The sequence below is a fragment of the Mugil cephalus genome, chromosome 21 (genome assembly GCF_022458985.1).
Source record: "Mugil cephalus isolate CIBA_MC_2020 chromosome 21, CIBA_Mcephalus_1.1, whole genome shotgun sequence".
In the NCBI taxonomy this organism is placed as follows: domain Eukaryota; kingdom Metazoa; phylum Chordata; class Actinopteri; order Mugiliformes; family Mugilidae; genus Mugil; species Mugil cephalus.
The window spans coordinates 5,044,303-5,063,019 of record NC_061790.1 but is presented as its reverse complement, the minus strand read 5'-3'; the positions used below and the strand labels follow the sequence as shown (position 1 = coordinate 5,063,019).

Genomic DNA, 18,717 nt, shown 5'->3' with positions numbered 1-18,717 from the left:
TCTTCTTTACTCCCTCTTCTTCACAAAATAAACACAGGTAAAGAATCTATTAGCATGTTGGCTGTTACCACAAAAAAAAAACTTTCAACAAATAAATAACCAGCTAAAATAGCTCTGTGATACACAGAGCAACTTTATAAAACCTCAAATCAGAAAATTTATATCTCAAGACATTTTTTATGCTTTGTGCTCAATCCGAATGAGATCATTTTACACACGACTTTGTCGGCTCAGACCGATCATGATTGAATCCCTACTGAGAAATCTGCAGCAGCTATTGGAAGAAAAACATCCCACAAGTTAAGTACGACATTAATATGTGCTGGATTATCAGAGATTATTTACAGACGATCAGAAGCAGCCTAAAGAAAAAGCCATCGGGATCTGTTCAAGGTTCAAGGTGAGAGCGTTTTCTGGAGCTGACTTTGTGACGGGCACAGGGTTGTGTTTCTCTTCCCTCCTTTCAGGCAGCTGCCAGGTAGAGCTAAGCTCTCATTAGAGAATCACCGCACCTGAGCAGGCTGGGTTTAAGAGGATATAAATCAGGCCTGTAAGATCTTCTCACTCTCCTTTAAGCCGCCTGACTGACTTGTTAAGTTTGTCTTTGTGTATGTCTCACACACGCACGCACATTCGCTTGTACCGTTATCCTAACCCTTGTGTTGCCTAGTAGTGTTACCGTTGCAGGTTGTTACAGCAATGCTGCACACACAATGTTCACGAAGGCTAACGTTAGCTTGTATGGGCTAACATGGCAGTATATGTATAGAGGGTATGCAATGATGTCACCGCCTCTTGAGGTCACACCCCCTCAAGTGGCAAAAACTTGGTGAAATTTATTAGTTAATACAACGAGACCGGGAAAAAGGTGGATTTGGAAAAGTGGATTAGCCCCAGTTACAGGTAGTTTAAGTTAGTTTTAGTTCATTTCAGTTATGATAAATGTAGCTAAATGAAAGATGCTAATGCTAAGAGCTATACTGAGAAGTAACGTAACGCCATGCGATACTGTAGCGTCCGACCAGAAGTTAAAAGGATGACGAGAAGCGATCGCAAATATTCCCTTTATTATTTTATTGTTATTTATTTTTGGAACTGAAATAGTTACTGTCGGCCATAACTGCACCAAAACAACAACATCCACAAACTTATCTGACAGCCCTCCAGCACTTAAGAAGTAACTTAAATGACTTCATCAAAAAAAAAATACAGCATAAATTAATATTTCCTGACACTAAATGAGAACTACAACACCAGGTTTCTGTGTTTAGATTCCAGTTGTTTCTTCTAATGCAGTGATGCATTTACTTCTCTTTTCTTTGGCATATCTGTAAAAATGTATCTCTGACTGCTTTTCAAATCTGTTGGTTTCAGTCAATCGCAAAACAGCTCTTCACCTTTTTGATTTTACAACTTAGATGCTATTAAAGCCTACGATTCAAACTAATGCTGCTAATCTCCATGTTCAACTGTCAGTTTTTGGCCGTAAACATGGAGACTTCGCTCGTCACAAGTTGAATTTAAAGGCGCAAAATTTACAAAAAAAAAAGCGACCAACCTGAAGGACAAACTTCTGATCAATATGTCTCTTTGCGATGGTGGGCTGGAAGTCTGGATTCTCTAAAAAGCGCAGCAGGAACTCGTAGACCAGCTGGAAGACAAACAGGAAATTAGACAACGTAAACAGGAACATTCAACACGACAACATGCAATCACGTAATCTTAAATGGTTGGAAGGAACGACAAATTAATCAGAATCACACCTGAATGTGAGGCCATGACGCCTCTAGAGTGGGTTCGTCCTCTTCTGGGTCAAAATCTGGGTTTTCACTCGGTGGAAGAGCCCGGAAGATATTGGTACTGATCTGCAGGGGCAAGGAAGGAGGAAGAGGGGTCGTATTTATTATTAAGAGCTGTGAAGCAGGTGCAGTTGGGAGAATATATAATGAACGACTTTAAAATGTAAAGAATGGGATAAACAGTTCTTAAAAATCGGCCATTTTCTCATTTCTAGGGCGACTGTTTGCAGATAAAAGCCATTAGTGACCATTTTCATACTAGATATAGTTCAGATTAACCATCTACGCATCTAGTTTCCACATCAGTCTTTTAATAGAGCCTCCCATGTAATCTATGGCGTGTAGTGTTCTTCTATTACGATGAATTTGGTTACTGGCAATTTGTTTATAATCGACTCAACTTGAAGCGAGCACAAAAACACAAGCTGTGATGTGGTTTCAGAGTTGTGTGACCAGTTTGAGATAATCAGGTTATATAGATTAAAAAAAATAAATAAATAAAATAGTTGTACAACTTGGACTAAATACAAACCCAGGCACATCAGCACCACTGGCAGCTTGTTAATTGGAGTGGAAAGCAGTGGACTATTTCTGAGAATGATTAATTTAACTGAGGATGTTTAATACGGTCACCAAAAAACAGAAAGACCTGGTAAAACCATTACCGCCCCTGCATCTGCCTCAACCACCCATTAAAATTCTGTACCAAAGACAATCACTGCAGACAGGTCACTGCCACCTCTATCCCACCTCGTTATTTTTAGCCGGGGTAAATTTGAGAGTGGCACACAAAACACAGCAGCAGCAGCAGGGGACCTGCAAAAGCCGGCATTATGTGATTGGATGCACACGCTCATGCTGGAGTGATAAAGACAACATCAAATTAACTATTGGCAGCTGGAAAATCTGGCTGACACTAATGGGAGAGGAAGGCAGCAAAAGAATTTTAGACCTGACAGCAGCACAAAAATCTGACACGGTGAGAAACCCACAGAAAAACTTTCCATTTCGAGTGCAGGTTCTGTATTAGCCAGTAGCTCGGCTCACATGAAGGACAAGGTAAAACAGTAGCTAACGTCAAATAAAAAAACATAAGGGAAAACATAAAATGTCATTTCCTGCTGCTGGGAATGCAAATAATGATCAAAATAATGACCCAAAGAAGCTCAGACCTCAGTCAAGAACCTTAACAAACACTCAGAAGTTAACGGCAAGTAACATCTTTGCAGCGCTTTGCATTTGCAAGTTGGAAAAATAACAGATTTTTTATTAACTGTTCCTCTCTAAGTGGGTGTAAGCAACATTTAGGAGATAAATAATAAAGCTGCAAAAATAAACATAATTCATTAAGTTAAAACATACTTAGGTAAAAGTTTGAAATGGGTTCATCATGTAGAGACACGTTGTTAAAAAGTATAAAGTAAAGTATATCACATTTTCTACTGGTTGAGAGAGGAATTAATGCAGTAGATTGATTAAATATGGACTATTTACTGTGATGATGAGTAAATATTGTAGAATGATTCCACATTAGCAAAGTCTGCTGATGTTACAGCTACGGGATAAATAAATATGAAGATGAAATGAAGAAACGGGGGTAATTCTGGTTTCATTTAATTTGAGATATTTAAACTTATTTAAACTGCTATGTGTGTAATGTAAGAAGCAATGTGACCAGCTACCGTAATAACTGTAGTCTGTGTGCAAAATTTTTTTTTTTCTCATTCATAAAAAGCTAAAAATCGGGGACGCCTTCGGGGACAGGTCACCCAACACAGGGACTGTTCCCAGAAATCAAGGACGTCCGGTCACTATGTCTACTTACTACCTGCTACATATCCTCTGATTGCATCATTTTACCTGCTTTACACACATGGAGAGCTGCGAGTATCCAGTAATCCATTCACAAAATGCAATATGTGCAAAGGAGGTCAAGTCTATTCGGGGTCAGACTTTAATGTCATTTAACTTCTGTCGTCTAAAATCACAAATCACAGTGGACGTGTAGTCTGCAAACTCATTACCCACTTCATCTGTAATATGTTTAAGAAGTTACTTGGAGACTTGAGTTGTTCATTTTCTGCACGGGGGCTTTGAGACATTACTGCTCCGCTGGAAGCTTCAACTCAGTAACAATACTTAGGTTGCTGTGACATCCATGTGATCCAGTTTTGATTTAATTAAGCCTGATCTTGCTGTTAGCAGAAAGGAATGGTATTAAGCTCGGCCTCGTGCAGCAGCAGCAGCGGCAGCACATCTCCTTCAAGGATGAATGAGCCCTTCATCTAACCACTGTTACTGCACTGAGCTGTTATTTGCCTGCTCGTATCCTTCCTGTTACTTTAGGGAAGCCTGACACTGTAGTGCAGCTGTTTCTGGGCTGATGAAAACACCATCTGGCAACAATGGTTCGCGCAGAGTCCAAAGTCTTTTGCATCAAGCGTCTCAAGCCATTCTATTGGCAAACGGTAACACAACCTGTTGACGGTTTTTACAGAGGAATAGAGGAATACTCCTCTTGTAGTTCCAGGCTGTTTGCTTTAAGGAGCACTTTGCGACACCTGAGAAATAAAGTCACGCATGTGAGACACTCCCATGAATAACTGCGGCCATATAATACCTCCGCTTCAAAAGAAAGGGAGGTATTGTTTTGAAGTGGGCAAATATTCAAATTAAACAAAGTTTTGGCATTTACATTCACGGCATTTTATTACATTACATTACGACGCGCTTGTTCCAAAAACGCTGAGCAACTCGTTGCAGTGTGTTAACTGTGAGACCAGCATGTGTCTCTGTTAGGGTTAGCCGATGGCCAGCTGCACAGTGTCCGTTAGTGACAGAGACCTTTCTGCTCCGACTGGCTGCTCAGCTTGGACGGCGTGAAGCTCTTTAGCTCATCCTAGGTTTTGTGTTTTCACATTTTGAATAGCAAATATAAACCATTTCCACCTGCTGGTAAGGATAATTATTTACTCTCAGGCTGGAGCAACCACCATATGTGTTAGTCGAGCATTGGCTGTTGTGTTTACGTGCTCGGGATGAAAGGTAAAATAATTGGTGCTCTGATAACTTTCCAGAGTTGTAAAATCCGGTGATAGTAGTGAGTTCATCGTTTCAGAGACAGACTGAAAACAAATAATTTCCTCCCTTTGATTAAACAACATGCCCACAGTTTGAACCCTGAACACAGATGAGAGGCCTATCAGAAAGACATATGCAAAGTTTGACCCGAGATGAAGATGTGTCACTAGTCCTCAGGTGAGACTGAGCGATTCTTTTACACCACAGACATGGTTTCACATTATTATCATCTGCAGCTCATGCAGACGCTGATGAGAAACATCCGCTGACTTCTCCTTTTCCTGTTGTGAGGCTCATCACTCTGTGAGCTGAAATATGATGACTTCATGACGCACTGCCAGGCAGGACATGAGGCCAAATACACAAAACCTCAAGAAAAATGGTGTGAGACTATCAATATCAGGCTTTTATGTGTCAGATGTCGCCTCTGTCCATTCATGTGCGTTTACCCATTTTTCTTAATACGACATTATAGCTCCATTACTGGCGTTCAGCAGAATGTGATTAATGCTCCGTAATAGGCTTCGTCTATTCCCCAAGACACTTAACAATAAGAAAAACAAACCACTGTTGGACAAAACAAGAGAAAACACCGTGGGAGGACGGCAAACATGGGAGGCGTGTGAGAAATATATTCATGGAGGGGAAAAAAGGAAGCCGTAATCTGCATGCGAAAGTAATGTAGGAGGATTCAAAAGAGGCCGTTCTGAAGCGACAGAGCTGCAGGTGAAACTAGTGTAGGTTGGACGATAAAGGGGAAGCTGCAGCTGTCTGAGAGGCAACCAACACCTAGCAACAAGCTACGACCGAGAGGGGGAGGAGGGCACGAACTGAGTGCGATCGCAGCAAAAAAAAAAACACAAAGAATACAAGACGTTAAGAGAATAAAATGTAAATTACATCTCCTCTCGTGTTGTCTTGCTGTTTTTATCCGTTACACAGATTAAAAACTGAAAGAAAACTCTCAGAAAGAGGTGATTTTCGATAAAGCAACACTAACTGTAGGGCTGTCGAAAACGGCGAAACCTCCGTTCACCCAGAAACCCGACTGTTTGTACCCCTAACAACGCCAGTGATCAAAGCCGTTCTCGCTGCAGCAGAATAATGGGCAGCACTTTAAACACTCACCTCTTCATTATCATGTGATGCCAAGCATGGAGTATCTGGGAGAGCTATTCAAGCCAGCTTTCTGAAAGAGCAGCTGCTATTTATCTAACCTCATTGAGGAGCCCGTCTGTAGTGCAGACACTCGCCTCTGAGCTGGTTCTTCTCTTAACCTCATCGCATGTTCGTCTCCATTACGTAGACACGTGAGGTTAAGGGGAAAGATCGCGAACAACGAGTGCGCACCAGCCAGAGTGGTGCGTTTACACGACTTCAGGTAACAAAACCTGCTAACGTGTAGGGGAGGGAAAAAATATCGATATGACAATATATCGCGATATTTTTTCTTCCGATACAGTACCGATTATTAATGTCTTAATAGCAATTTTAAAAGAAAAAGTCATGTTTTGGGTCGATTGTGAACGACTTCCGCGCCTCCACCACTACTTCTTCTGTACAAGTGCTTTAAACTGGAAACAGATCATCTGCATTTATATTGTTTTTTGACCTAATTTGTCCAATGAATTATCAGTCATCTGATGTACATACAATACAACTTGTATTTTAAATTTCAGGAAACTATGTAGAACATTGGTCTTCAACAGGTGGTCCGTGGTCCTTAGAGGGTCCGTGGAGGTAAAATATTTGGTTGATTAGACCTTTATATATATATATATATATATATATTTTTTTTTTTTTAATTTCCCCCACAACTTTAAATAGACATTAAATTAATCCAACATATTTTAATAAAGCGATAAGGGATAGCTTAATATTAAATGCAAAATAGTAATAATGATGTATATTTATAAATAGCACTAGGCCGAGTTTAACATAGAACACGTATAGTAAATCTCTCCATCACTTTGGGGGTTCTTGGCCTAAAAAACATTGAAGACCCCTGATTTTTTTCCTCAGGACTGAGATAACGATTCTTTGGCACGATTTTTTTTTTTTTTTTTTTTACAAAATGTTTATTGCACTGATGAACTTTCACAAAACAAAACATTCAAATTGTCATTCAAGCAGAATGTAGAGCATATGTTTAAACAATAGGCTTGTTAGCCATCCATTTAACTCTTTACCACTGACACTCAACTGCAGGCGGAGCTTCCTCCACTGACAGAATCACGTGTTGTAAAGACGCGTTATCATAGGTCGAGGGAGGAGTCAGCGGCAGTGCTGCCTTTAGGGGCGCTTGAAAAAATCCGGGCGTATTTGTTTGTGATGCTGCTTGTGAAATAAAATGCGTAAGAATCGCTGTGATTCCAAATGAGATCATGCGTATTTGTGAATCGAGATCGGGATTTTTTTTAACGTTTTATCGTGCAGCCCTACTCCACTGCTATTCTATGCAGCTTGCCTTGTTTTCTTTTGCTTTCTCTTACTTTTTCAACAACTTAGTTATAGCAACATTGGCATTTGTTGTCTTTAATAAGCTGTAATAAAACGGTCATCATTAGGTTTAAATGAGAAATACTGCTTTTTAAATTGCTCCCATGACAAATGTGGACTTTTAAAATGAGCCGCAGCAAAACTCTCGATTCTCTCCGGTGTGATTTATGAGTGAGATTCTATCAGTGTGATCGGTTTTATTTTTATAACTTTGGATTGTTGACACCAATGGGATTTCCTGCTATGCTCCATGCTTGTGTTGGCATTCAAGGCAGTTTATCGTGACGAAGAACATAAAATCCTTATTTATTAGTCTTTCATTTACCACTGAGAGCTGGTACATTTAGACACTTCTGGAGCGAGCAGCATGCACCCCGTCCTAGCCGGGGGGGTTAAACCTAGAGCAGATAAATGACAGGCACTGATAAAATTACATATATCGACCATTTAAGATTGTTTAGCCCTCAGATAGCATCCGTAAAACCAGCCCAGATGTTGTTTTCCTTCTGAAGTAACAACATCCAAGCTCCCACAGTCCATCCATCTCAGTTTGCTCTCAAGTGCTTTGCCAGACACTCTAATAGGGCAATTAGACTGAAATGTACAACACCTTAAAGTCAATAATGAAAGACAAACCAGATCCTAAATCAATAGTTGCAGGGCATGACACGGATTAGTGCCTACAGTCCATCAGTAATCTGAAGACTCCTTGACTCAGCTGTGGATGTGCTCACTGCTATCCATCACCATAATCTGTAGTGTGGAGTGAATCACTGTTTCTAAATGCTGCTCATGAGTCATTATCGTACAGTGGGAGGAAACTAGGCTGCTCGGGGAAACTGCTACGAACACAAATCTATACCATGTTGGCCAAGGATCCTCTGCAGCAACTGGTTGTCAAATGTGCAATTGTGTAACCACCTAGCAACCAGACCTAGACGTCCAACGAAGCTGCTGCTGCTTCTGCACTCTTTTATGATTATGCTCTGCTACTATTGCCTAACGCTATTCTGAGTCACCCATTTCCCACGCATGTTGAGAGAAACATGCAAGTTTCTAAAATGATCTGCTTCATGACAATTGATATCTGATAACAAAGACGTGGAAAAATAACACGTTAATGCTAAAATAAAATGATCAATGGCACAAAGTTTCCCTCCTCTCAAATAAATGCATTAAAAATGGCTGCTTTTTTGTGTTTGTGACACTTTTATGAATCTCAGTTTCAGCTTTAATTGTTTCTTGTGCAATCTTGTGCACTCATTTGTTTTTAACAATGCCTCATCTGCATTCTCTAATTGCTGATTAGCAGTGATTTTTAACCTGCATTTCTTCTTTCTTCTTCTGTGAGCCACACAAAGAGGAACAGATGTGTGTTTCCTTTTTTCTTCTCACAATGGGAGCACATTAAACTGTATTGAAATTCAGTGACTTGAAGTAAAAGGTGATTTCGGCTGATGTGAAACAGCCACAGGAGGTACTGTGTGATGACTACACGGGGTTTGTTTGGTTTTTACTGAGGTTAGAAACTTGCCAGAATCATAAATCAGTAGATTCGTATCACACGGTAAAATCTACAGTAATAATCCTCACACAAACAAATGGATAGCAGCATGTTTTTCTGTATTGTTGCGAGGATTAACTGTATGGACATTATGAAACATTGTGAGAGAATATGCGTTAATCTCCAACCAAAGTAAACAAACGCTCTGTTCAATGTACAGTGGAATGTTGAACTCCCAAAAGCCCAAAGCAGCTTTAAAATGAATCCCCGTCCTGTGTTTACATGTGGTCTTGGCGCTTAATAAAGAACTGGTGCAGCACGAGGACAGTAACATGTACCTCACACGCTGCTGACACACACACACATCCTGTCTAGACGCACAATCAGCCTCCATTTTTTAATCCTGCTCAAGTGCACAGGATGTTACACGGTGACAGAGAGGAGCCCTCGGGGGAATTTAATTGCTGTTGCTGCAATCTGCATTAGTTTATTTTATGCGCGTGAAAAGGCCAAGAAAAAATAAATAAATAAATACAATTTTAGAGAACCTGAATGCGTGTGTTCGCCCTCACCATATTAGTGATCTCCGGGTACGCCGACTCCACCAGCACGCCCCTGTTGGTGGAAACGTAGTCCACCAGCTCGGTTAGCGTGGCCCTCTTGATCTCCTTGCTCTTCAGGTCCGTCACCGAGTCCAGGAAGTCGAAGAGCATGCAGCACTGCTGGAGTTTCTGAGTGAACAGTTCCTGCTGCTCCGTGGAGGGGGCATCTGGAAACACACAAGGGGGATAAAATACACTGATTCACCGCGGATATACACAAAAAAAGTATGATTTAATGCTCCATGGAAACAGATGAAACGAGCAGGGAACTAGAACTGCTTCTTTAGTTGGCGTGACCAGTTTGTGCAGAAAATTATATCATAGTATGTGTTATGGTTTATTTTTGGGTACGGATATCAATTCAAAAACCTCTTCTTTATTGTGTAACGTTACTTATCTGACTAGAAGACAAACTAGTGGACAGACACAATAGACCAAATGTATCTGCCAGAGGCAATCCAGTCACTCTCGGCTTTGATTGCAAAGCCTTTTATGGATTAGGCGGTGAGTGCGTTCAGGGTTATTAGAGCTGTCAAACTTGACCCCAGCTAAGCTATAAACAGCATTTAGCAGGCGCCCTTAAATGCAGCAGCACACTGTACAGCGATGTTCTGTTCCAGCACAGCTCATTGCTGCGGACACTGGACTCATTGTGTTACAGCAGCAGGACGTTACAGTTAGTCTGGTTGCACTGACTTTCTGATTTACTGCAGCCGTCCTACAGCCACCTACCACCAGACACCCCAAAGCTTCTGGGGTTAAATAAATATAGACGCCGTGCATCGCAACTGCTGACAACTTAGTATTTAAATTAATTTTTACATGAATATCTAGCGACACTATTAATGTAAAGTTGTAGTCTCAAACAAATTTGCTGGTTCCAACTTTACAGATGATGAACACTTTCTCTTGGACACTTGGTTTGGACAAAATATCTACATGTGCAAACTTTCAGATTTGTGAAACAGTTTCTTATTGAACTATATTATATAACAAATCAACCCCCCCCCCCCCCCCCCTTCCGGAAAAAATGGTGAGCCGTGGAGATATCTCGCTGTCAGGACCAGCCAAATAATTCACAATGACTTTCACACACTGTGAAAATGTTCCAGCGATGCTGACAGGTCGCGGAGTAGTTATGCGATTCTGCAAGTCAGAGCGCTGGTAGCTGCTCAGAGGGAACTCAATATGTGACAGTAACTGCACCACGCTGAGTTGTTAACGCACCACGCTCTGCCTTATTGCCAATTTTTCCAAAGTATCCGATCTCAAAGGATTCCGCGCTGAAAGCCGAACGCCCAACTAGAAAGAGAGGGAGAAAACAGGGCCGTGATGCCCCTGTGGCCTCAAAGTGCCGTTGTTCATAAAATGACACAAGCCCAGCTCACATTTCTTTCCCGTAAGTAGTAGACATGTGTAGGAGCTGGGTGTCGTGTTTTCTAGGCGCTGACGAGTGGCTACTAATGCTGCGAAGACTGATAAATATCCCTTATTTGATTCCACAGTGGGAAAAGTTGCTCGCTGCATTTAACCCGGCCATTTGTACACACAAGGAGCGAAACTTGGAGCAGCAGGCAGCCACCCATGCAGCGCCTGGGGAGCAGTTTGAGGGGTGGTGAGCCATGAATGTTGAGGGGGGTTCAAACCAGTGACCACATCATCACAAGCCACAATCTACTTCAAATATCTGACTGCGCCATAAAAGAAAAGTTTTGTCTATTTATGAAATGCGTTCATCTGCGCTCACGTTACATTAAATGGTTTATTCCCTCTCCTGAATGCATGTAAAATGTGAATCTACATCTAGCGACCGGTTTAGCTCAGCACAAAACACTAGAAACAAGAAGAAACTACAGGAATTGATTTATCAAAAAGAAGAAAAAAAACTCCAAATCTAATCACGACTTAATGAACTGTTTAATACACACACAAAAAGAGAAATTTTGTGGCCGGATGCAGTATCTTCCTGGAGTCTGCCGGTTGCCTGGCAACTACATACTGATCTGTACCACATTTAAATCCAGATATGATCCCTTTTACACATTTTAAAGTAGGTTAAAAAAAACAAAAAGAGCAAGATGCAGCATGTTCATCTGTGCACAACAGTGGTTTCTTCCTACGAAGATTATTATTTTTTAGCTTTAGCCAGAGCCAGGCTAGCTGTTTACATTCAAGTCTGTGTGCTGAGCTAAGCTAACTCTCTGTAGCGTCATACATATGTACCACACAAAGATGACTGTGGTATCAGTTCCAATATATTAGCAAAATCTCTCTTCACTTTGAAATAGTTTTCTTTTTAAAGTCATGCATAAGATGACAATACTCTTAAGCCTCTACTCAATATGAACCAAAATATTTTTCCTAAATAAATGCAGCATGTATGAAACTTATTTTATGTCATCGCCAGGATTGTCGTCATCCCTCTGAAAGGAATAATGGCCGGGCGTGTGGATGCTTCCCCCCCCCCCTCCAACGTGGAGCTATTTTTGCCTTTCGCATACAGATGCATTAGTGCACAAATTCCTCAGGGTGTTTAGCAAAGGAAGGAAAATATTTCCATTACAACCAAGAAGCTATGAGGGAGAACAAAGGAGAAGAAAGCATCCAAGAGATCAGAGAGAAATTCCAAATTAATCGAGCTGCTGAAGATGTGCCAAGATGTTTGTTTCAGACAACAACAAGCGCTGTTGTTGTCTGAAGCGTGGAGTGGGACTGCAGGAGAAGTGTTTTATCTTAACTGCAGCACATTTAACAAAAAGTAATCTCCCTGTGATGCATATTATAACTTCAGGATTCACTTAAACAACGATATGGATGCAACAACATCCAGTTTAAACCGCACATGGTCATGAGTAAAAATAAGGTTAAAAGGTGTGTAATTACTCCATTCAGTTGCTGGTTAAATCATTCACAAACGGTCTTAACTGTGTCTCTGCTGATCTTGCAGACGAAGTACCGCATCCCTCCACTGTGAGCGGGATTAGTGCGGTTCCAGAACAAAAAGGTTTGTAGGATTATAGGTTTTACTCTTCATTACTGACCTTTTAAATATCTTAAAAATGACAGCGTGCCCTTCAATTACAGATACAGGAAGCACCATCGCTCCCAAACACCGCACTTAAGAACAGATGCCATTAGATAATAGTGATAAGACGGGATTTATAGTGAATGGGTTACGCAGTTCAGTGACAAATAATCACCCATGAAATTTTCAGCATTACAAGTTCCAGGTAGAAACAGAGTTTGTCTGATATGATTTTTAGGAGCAAACTGTTCGGTAATAAGTAAATGGGTGAATCAGATTGTGTCAGGGTTCACTTAACTCTGTGATAGTAGATTTTTTTCAGACATTGCACAGTACAACATGAATACAAATCCTGCCTTAACTGAAATAGGTTCACGGCAACACACACCGATTTGACGGCAAAACAGGAAACATGATGTCAGCTCTATGACCACAGCACTGCAGCGAGAGTCTGACATAAACATGCCGTAAAACGTTGAACTAACCGCGTGCAGATGAGCAGCATGCTATAGGAAAAAATACATATATAATTACACAAATTAAATAAAGATGTGTTGGGATATATGTGCACGGGGATCACTAACATACGTATTTTGCAGAAAGCTACGTTTGGAGAAGTTGAAGAGGAAGAAGTATTGTGCATAAAATAGCACAAATTACCACGAGTGACGAGTTGAACGAGTTCAATATTGTATGAGAGAAAACATCCCTTCCAGCGCAAAGTGTATAATTACATGCAGTCTCTCATTAATGCACACAAGGGGCAACTATCTTGTACTCCTTTATATGCACAGAAAACAAACCCCACTCACCTGTTTAAACTTTCACTTTTTATTTGTACCATTTGACATGAATTATGACTTAATGCAGAGCTAAGACCAATTACTTAATGCACTTCCACAGTTGAGGATTATTTTTGGTGTTGGCTGATGATCTGTGTGTATATGAAGGTGTCAAACAGGGAGGATCATACCTTCCAGCGAGTTACTGAATATATCCACAGAAGAACTATTACAAGATTGTGGTAATGCATAGACACTCAAATGTTTACATAAGGGTGAAAAAAACTAATTATTGCCCTAATCCGACTCTAACTGGACAACTTAAGCATATGTAAACAAGTTACTCCAACTAATAAGACACCTGGATAATGCGATTCGAAATCATTTTTCCCTGGCATATATACGCCTTAACTAGAGTTAAACTAGACAATGCATGTGCACGTGCTCCACAACCACTGCGATGGAGTATGACCCCGGCATGAAAAAAAAAAAAAACATCCAAGAAAGTCGGTCACAGAAGATCTTATCTGCACCAGAAGTAGCACGCACATCACGTACAAGATTAAAAAAGCTGTACTATTATCCATCTAGTTGTTGTTTGAAATGCTGATCTGTTAATGGGGGCCGTATTAACCCGCTGAAAAGACACATATCGCCACCTGGTGTGGAGGAGGACATGATCCCGTCACTTATTCAATTTTCTCTGTTGCATATAAACTGTGACTGTGTTGAGTTCAAATGAGTGTATTTTAATAGACGTGGGAAGAACTGGCCAATCCTGCCTAAATGAGGTCATAAAGTCTTAAAAAAAACTCTCTGGGAATTTAATGTTTTTGATTCCCAGGATTAATCAATGATAAATGAAAATATTTTGGAAATTTTTGAAAGACTTGTCCAAATTCAGTCCCACAAAGGTTTGCTTCTCAGATACCAGAAAGTCATCAATGTTCTCATCAACATTTATGCCGCAGATCATCAATGACCGATCGCAGGAGACGCTATTGACCAATACTGATCAAAGTCTCTGTCTCTGAGGCATAAAACAATACGTACTTTGACTCATTTATATGTATTTATATGTATGTACATATCACATGCGTTTTAAAAAGGAGTGTACATCATTTGCCCACAAATACACACGGCATGCACATTTTCAACACATTAATAAATGTAAGGTAATAAATAGCTTCTATAGATTAAACTAATTAAATAGAAAGAAAAATGTGCATGGAATACCTACGTTTGAAAACTGATTCAATTATAACGAAGCTACAACAATAAATTCCACTCGGCTCATGGAAAGAACAAAAACAGCCTCATCTGTTTGACTCCTTTAAATTCCCGTATGTTGGTCAAAAGAACGAAAGGAGACGTTTTATTATTAATTTACCCCTTAATTAAATTCCAGCAGGCTAATAGAAGACATGAAAAACAGTCTTTATGTGCACGGTGCACCGATGTAGACACGTACTGGTTAGGCCAGAGCAGAAAAGTGCCTTTTGTTGTACTCTCAAAAAAAAAAAAAAAAAAAAAAAAAAAACGTCTGCCCACTTTCAGGGACGACTGGCTCCAATAAGAGGATGTTCATCTTCACTGCTTGGCTGCTGACGCCAGCATACATAGCACGCAAGGAGCCTGTTTCGTTGTACTTTCTTTTGGTGCGCAGGGCCGCCACGCTCTGCTGCTTCTGTCCAGTGGCCAGGACATCACAAAACAAACCACATATCTGGGGCCTGATCCCGTTTTGCGGTGGCACTGGGAAAAAAAAGATCCCGCAATTGTCATTCGTCATCTGCTCGGCTTTTGTGATCGGCCGTTATAAAGGCGTCTGATCTAATTATCTAGGTGGGATATCAGTCGATAATGGATACTGGTGTCCGATTGATGGGAGCACTCTTATTAAATATAATCATCCTTTGTTTGAACAGAAAACAACTCTGAATATGAGATTATAGCACAATTACACAATTAAAGTTCATATTTTAGCACCACATATTCCCAGTGAATAAGTCTCACCGGAAAACAAAAATGTCCATGGAGATCGAGAACATTTTGAAGTATTAAGTGTAAAGACAAGTTGCCAACGAGATGGTTACTTCTGATATGAACATGCAGCCTAGTTATTTTTCAGAGCTGCTAGAGTCAAGTGTTTGACCCGTATTTGCATTTTGATTACTGCTCTTCTCCAGCAGCAGCACTTGGCAACTCGTTTCCGAAACCAAACTGTGCTTATAAAAAGGACCTACTGCCTCAAAAATATTATCCCGTTATCCTTTTGCAAACTAAAAGGAGACACTCACAGTGTGAACGTGGAGAAATGATGACGGTATAAACATGGGGGGTCTTGACCTATTCCCAGTTAAATATACAACAAACATATTTATATTATAACTCGGCAATCCAAAAGCTCGCCTTATATAAACGACTTTACACTAATACCTGCACTTCTGGTGCCCGTCAACAGTTCACAGAACTATAGCCGACCAGAAAGAGACCAAAACAAACCCAGGAAAAGTATGCTGGTCAGACGACCTTTGAACAGTGACAGATTTGTCCTGCAGTTATCCTCCTGGGGCACATCATCTTGGAGTTTACTTAAAAATAACCGCTCGATAATGTCAACGTGATCATACACGTAGATTCTGTTTTTCATGCAAATGAATGTAATCCTGTCGAACACCCTGCAGCTCAACGTATAATTCATCAAGTCAGACTTATTTGTGACCATTTCAGAATAATTATCAAATGAAAGCTCATCCAGACGAACACAAGTTTGTACTTCATTCGCTATTAATAACGGTTTCAATTTATACACATTTTTATCTCAGTAATGATGGTTTTAATGGCATGGGACTACTTTCAAAATCTTTCATGAGATGCAAAGGGGCTTTTGGAAAAAGACTTGGCACAATGAAACACAGAAACCCAAGAGACGTGAAGAGGCTTCAGCCAAAAAACGTTAAATTTCATGCGAACACATTTGGCTACAACTTCCGGTGGTGAATCAGTAGGAGGTACCAATAAAAGCCCGTAAGTTTGCACATCTGCAGGTGATGTAATGAGCCTCACTTGCTAGGAGTGGATACCTTCCATTTACATAGACTTACAGTCTTTAAAATGAACAAAATGAGAGATATAAGGAAAAGATCTCAGCCTTCATGGTGTCCTAAGGTGTCTAAACATGTGTAGGAACACGAAGAAAACCCAGAATAAAAAAAGTCCACTGCAGGCTAAACGTGGCCATTAATGCATGACAGGAGTGATGCCACATACAGCAATCTGCCACACTGGTTGAATAAGCTGGTACTACATGCACAATGTGAGTCAGGGACAACTTTCCATATTTGTTGGGACTGCACATTTTCGATGCGGGCAAAACACAGACACAAAGGCAGCTTAAAGGATGTCAAGAACAATTTATATTGAAATGTCAGAGAAGCAGGGAAAATGTTTTAAAGGAGCTGAACACACATGAGCTACGAGGAACAAGACTGTATCAAAACAAAATAATTTTACAGTATCGTAGTAAAGTGGTAACCGAAACAAACCATCTCGTATATATAAAAGTCACTGTACCACGGTAGAAAGACGCAATGAGACATTTGAACAATGTCATGAAACACTAAAAACACAGGAGTTATGCAATAGAGTTAAGCCTGATCCCAGCATCAGTATGTTATCTGACCTGTCACTACTAATAACAAACACTTCACCAGCTTTCTCTTCTAGGTTTGGTTAAAGGGTGTGTTTGGGAAAGTGTATATAAAAGAGAATTAGGTCAACACATGCAAAGTCCTGGCATTTCTCTGCTTTTTAAGTAGAGTTCCCACTACTCTCTGGTAAAAAAATTCGTCTGATCAATAGAATTTTTTTAAAAAAACGATGAAATACGGGGTCGTTTCCTGACTCTAATAGCTGAGGTAAGGCAGGCTTAAGTAAAGTAAGCTAAACACTGACTATTAAAATAAACTCTACACCACTGTGTATATTTTGAACGGAGACCTGAGTCAGCTCAAATCAATCAACTCCACATGCAGCTCAAACAAAGTTAAGTTGACATTAGCGTGGCGCTAACTTTAACAGCAATGTGAAATATTTTCATGCCATTCAGTATTTACCGTGCGCCGCTAAGCTAAGAGCTACAAGTCTGAGGACGGAATGAAATCAAATGATCTGAGTTTTATATTAAATAAGCTACAACTAGAAGGAGGATATCGACTTATATCGACTAAGGTGAACGACTGAGATATGACGTCTGTCCGATGTAAAGCTTTCAGTTATGAATCAAGTCACAACCAGTCTCTCTAATAATCAGGGCACGCTACCCTGAGCTAAGCGCTTGCATGAATGGCCAATTGTTAAAGTGTAATCAAAGCATGCAGTATGGAACATGAGAAAGGCAGGCAATCAGGACAGGAAACCCACTGCTGTTGTCAGCTAATCAGCTGCCAGCAGAACGCTAATAAGTAACAGCTGAGGGGCTAATAGGTTTGTTTACCCAACTTCAACGGTTAAAAATCAGCCATCATTCAAATGTGCGGCCCTAAATCTTGTTCAACTAGGTGGCGTGAGCTGTAGCTGGACATATTCAGGACTCTCTCACGTCGTAGTTGTTTGTAAGTTTTATCAGGCGTGACTTTAAGTTCACCTACAAGGTTTTCTGGATAATTTCTGGTCATTATTAAAAGATTATCAAAGGCTTATTCAAACATGCACAGAAGTATAATGGAAAGCTGTCCACGGATGGGAAGACTGGTTCTATTTCTGTCTTTGTACTATGAGCAGCCTGACGCAGATAAACTACAAGTGTTGTTTTACTACCTCCTCACCACCACTCTGTGTTACTTGAAACTTGAGCATGTGTTAAGGTTGCTGAGAAAGACAAATGCCAGATGAGCTAAAGAAGGTCAGTCGAGAAAGGGTGAACAAAACCGAAAGGCCGGATCCCTGGCTTTTTCCTATTCCAGGGCCCAGCTAGTAGATTTTAGCACGTCGCGGTCTGCAATTCAAATCGTTTCCATGAGTCAACATTCAATGGAAAACAGACACGAGATGGGTTGGTAGCACTGTGACCATTTGTAATACAGACTGCATAAATGGCATAGGCCAATATCAATGAGCCAAGTCTCATTTCATGCAGCTAGAAAGGGTCAAAAAGTAGTAGTGCAACCTGTAAGTAATGAGTAATAGTTTTACTATTGTGTAACTACTGTTTGCTGAAAGTTGAAGGTAAGCGAGACCTGCAACAAATGGTGCATTATTGTTTAACTGGTTGAAAGAAGATTAATCCTCAATAGGTTTGATGCAAACATGTCCACCATTTTAACACTTTAACCTTCCGCTGGGTCGCACATGGGACGGCAGCAGCTTTTTGAACCAATCAGAGCTCTGTACACGAGTCGTGTTTGAGTAAATGCTGCATAAA

General features: G+C 40.5%; 1 protein-coding gene across 2 annotated transcripts in view; it reads right to left on the bottom strand.

Annotated features, from left to right (window-relative positions):
- Nucleotides 1-18,717, bottom strand: part of ppp2r5a (protein phosphatase 2, regulatory subunit B', alpha isoform) — a 41,342-nt gene that overhangs the window by 15,583 nt on the left and 7,042 nt on the right. For both annotated transcript variants that reach the window (XM_047573701.1, XM_047573702.1), the window contains exons 2-4: nt 9,456-9,652; nt 1,764-1,865; nt 1,559-1,651 (exon numbers count right to left, since the gene is read on the bottom strand). In XM_047573701.1, coding sequence (XP_047429657.1) covers nt 1,559-1,651; nt 1,764-1,865; nt 9,456-9,652 — 392 coding nt within the window. The remainder of the gene's footprint in view (nt 1-1,558; nt 1,652-1,763; nt 1,866-9,455; nt 9,653-18,717) is intronic.